Source organism: Phytophthora parasitica (genome assembly GCF_000247585.1).
Source record: "Phytophthora parasitica INRA-310 unplaced genomic scaffold supercont2.15, whole genome shotgun sequence".
Lineage (NCBI taxonomy): Eukaryota > Oomycota > Peronosporomycetes > Peronosporales > Peronosporaceae > Phytophthora > Phytophthora nicotianae.
In genome coordinates this window covers 994,168-996,277 of record NW_008649001.1, presented here as the reverse complement: position 1 = coordinate 996,277, position 2,110 = coordinate 994,168, and the positions used below count along the sequence as shown (strand labels likewise).

The window sequence follows — 2,110 nt, the reverse complement described above, 5'->3', positions numbered from 1 at the left end:
GCTTCAGTTAATCGCTGTGACATCAACACCGAGCGTAGAAGGTTGGACTTGTGCAGCGAGATTCCGGCTGCTTCAGCCGCGTAATTGAGGTACAGCGCGTCGTCTGCTGTAAACTCATCACCGTCCACTTTGTTGGTAGCGCACACGACAGCCAAGACTTGGCCGCTCGCATCTTTGACCGGCGCACAGAGCACCTGCTTCGTCTTGAATGTCCAGAATTCGTCGTACTTCGGGTCGAACGCCGGGTGTGCTGAAGCTGAATTGGTGAGGATAAGCTGTCCAGTGCGCATGACGACGCCGACAATACCGTTGTGTGCTTTCAAAAACGTCTCATCGTATCCAGTATGAGGCTTTTCGCTGGCCTTATCTTTTAATTTGTGTCTGGTTTTGGTGCCTGGAAACCCTGCAATGGCCATCTCGTCTTTGCAATCAGTGACAAAGAGATAGTACTCGTCGGTGCCTTCATCACGCACGTATAGTGCAATGTGCTCTGCATGAAGCAGCTCATAAGCCACAGCGATGATTTGGTGGAGCACGGCTGAAGCGCTGACCTCGGCTGCGATGTTGCGATTGAGTTTGAGGAGACATTCGATGCGGCTCTGCATGGCTTGGTGTGCTTTGGCCAGTGACAAGTTCCACAAGGCAGTCCCCGCTGTTACGCAGATGTAGTCGAAGTTCTCTTTGTCGCGAGGATCAAAAGCTCCTTTTTGTTGCGCTCCCTGGTTACGTCCGAGTCTTGCGAGGGCAGTACGAGGAGTAGATGAATACCACTGAGAATCCGACGGGGTAGCTGGAGTTGAGTGGAGGCCAAGTTCTGGCAATATCTTGCGGGTGATGACCTGGAAGACGCCGACTAACACTCCGTGGACGTTGAAGATGGGAGCGCAAAGCAGAGCCTCTGGCTCGAATTTAAGCACTTCCATTTGTTCTTCAAACACATCAATAACCTCAGAGCCGCTGACATCCGCGACCTCGAGTGGTGTTCCTGTCTAAACAGTGCATAATGTGCTTAGACAAACGGGGTCGTATACAACGATCTTGCAAATATTTACCAACACAACACGACCAAACGTAGTGGCTGAGTCAACGAGAGCGCTGCCTTCCTCAATGAGATAGCGTTTGCCAGGCAAGTCCATTGGTGGATTCGAGTACAGCTCCACACGGTCCTTCTTCTCGTTGAGAATACCTACCGTGTACTTTTCAGCGGGAAGGACGTGCTGGGCTGCACGTAGTGCGTTGCTCACAACGTCAAGACTGTCAGACGCCCGTGAGATTTCACGCATGGCATCCATGAGCGCACGGAGCTGCCACAACACATCAAAAGAGACTGTGAGCTAAACATTTTAAGGTCAAAAGAATATCAACCAAATGTACATTTTCCTCTCGATCTGCCAGTTGGTTGAGCGTCTCGGCCTGCTCTCCGATGAGGTTGCGTATGCTATCGCCGAACATTTCACTCTTTGGACGTGGGCGTCTAGGCGTAGACTTTAATGCGTCGCCGGGTCGATATGGTCGGGTCTCCATGCGGGACCCAGTGCAGCATTCCAGTTGGTGTTGTCGTTTGAGCAGCTTGAGCTCAAGCTCCTTCGCCTCCTCCTCCGATTGTGCGAGCTCTGCCACCAACCGACGGTTCTCGTCCAGCGCCGCTCTGGCCCCGTTCATGGCCGTCTTGAGCTCCCTCACGGGCACCCGTACCAGCTTCACCTCATCATTCGACATACTGCAGGGAAATTGTAGCAATGGACAACGAAAAAAACTGCATCATGAGACGAGTGCTTCACAGTTACATGTATTAGACACTTTTTGCTCACGTATTTAACGCTATTTTTGAGCTCTCACTTGGTTAAAAAAGGGACTCGGGGGTAGGGAACGGTCGAGGCTTCGTTCGTATCGTACGAGACTTCTGTATACCGATAGATTGCAATCTTTTATAAAAGTGGCTTGTATGTGGAATCAGAGGTGTTATCATCAAACACGGTTTTTAATGTAAACCACACAACATTACCTCCCTGTGAATTCCGAACTTGCGGACTCAAGATGGACGACGAGCAGCTCTTCGGCGAAGACACGGGACGTAGCTTCGTGTCGAGCCTGCTCTTCTTACCCACGC

The 2,110-nt window shown here is 51.3% G+C and overlaps 1 protein-coding gene across 1 annotated transcript in view; it reads right to left on the bottom strand.

Annotated features, from left to right (window-relative positions):
* PPTG_22364 (hypothetical protein) overlaps nt 1–1,719 on the bottom strand; it is a gene marked incomplete at its 5' end in the record, with an annotated part of 4,015 nt that extends 2,296 nt beyond the window's left edge. Inside the window, 4 exons of the mRNA XM_008903405.1 lie at nt 30–362; nt 438–989; nt 1,053–1,304; nt 1,375–1,719. Of these exons, the coding sequence (XP_008901653.1) occupies nt 30–362; nt 438–989; nt 1,053–1,304; nt 1,375–1,719 (1,482 nt within the window). The remainder of the gene's footprint in view (nt 1–29; nt 363–437; nt 990–1,052; nt 1,305–1,374) is intronic.
* Between the last annotated feature and the right edge of the window lie 391 nt (nt 1,720–2,110).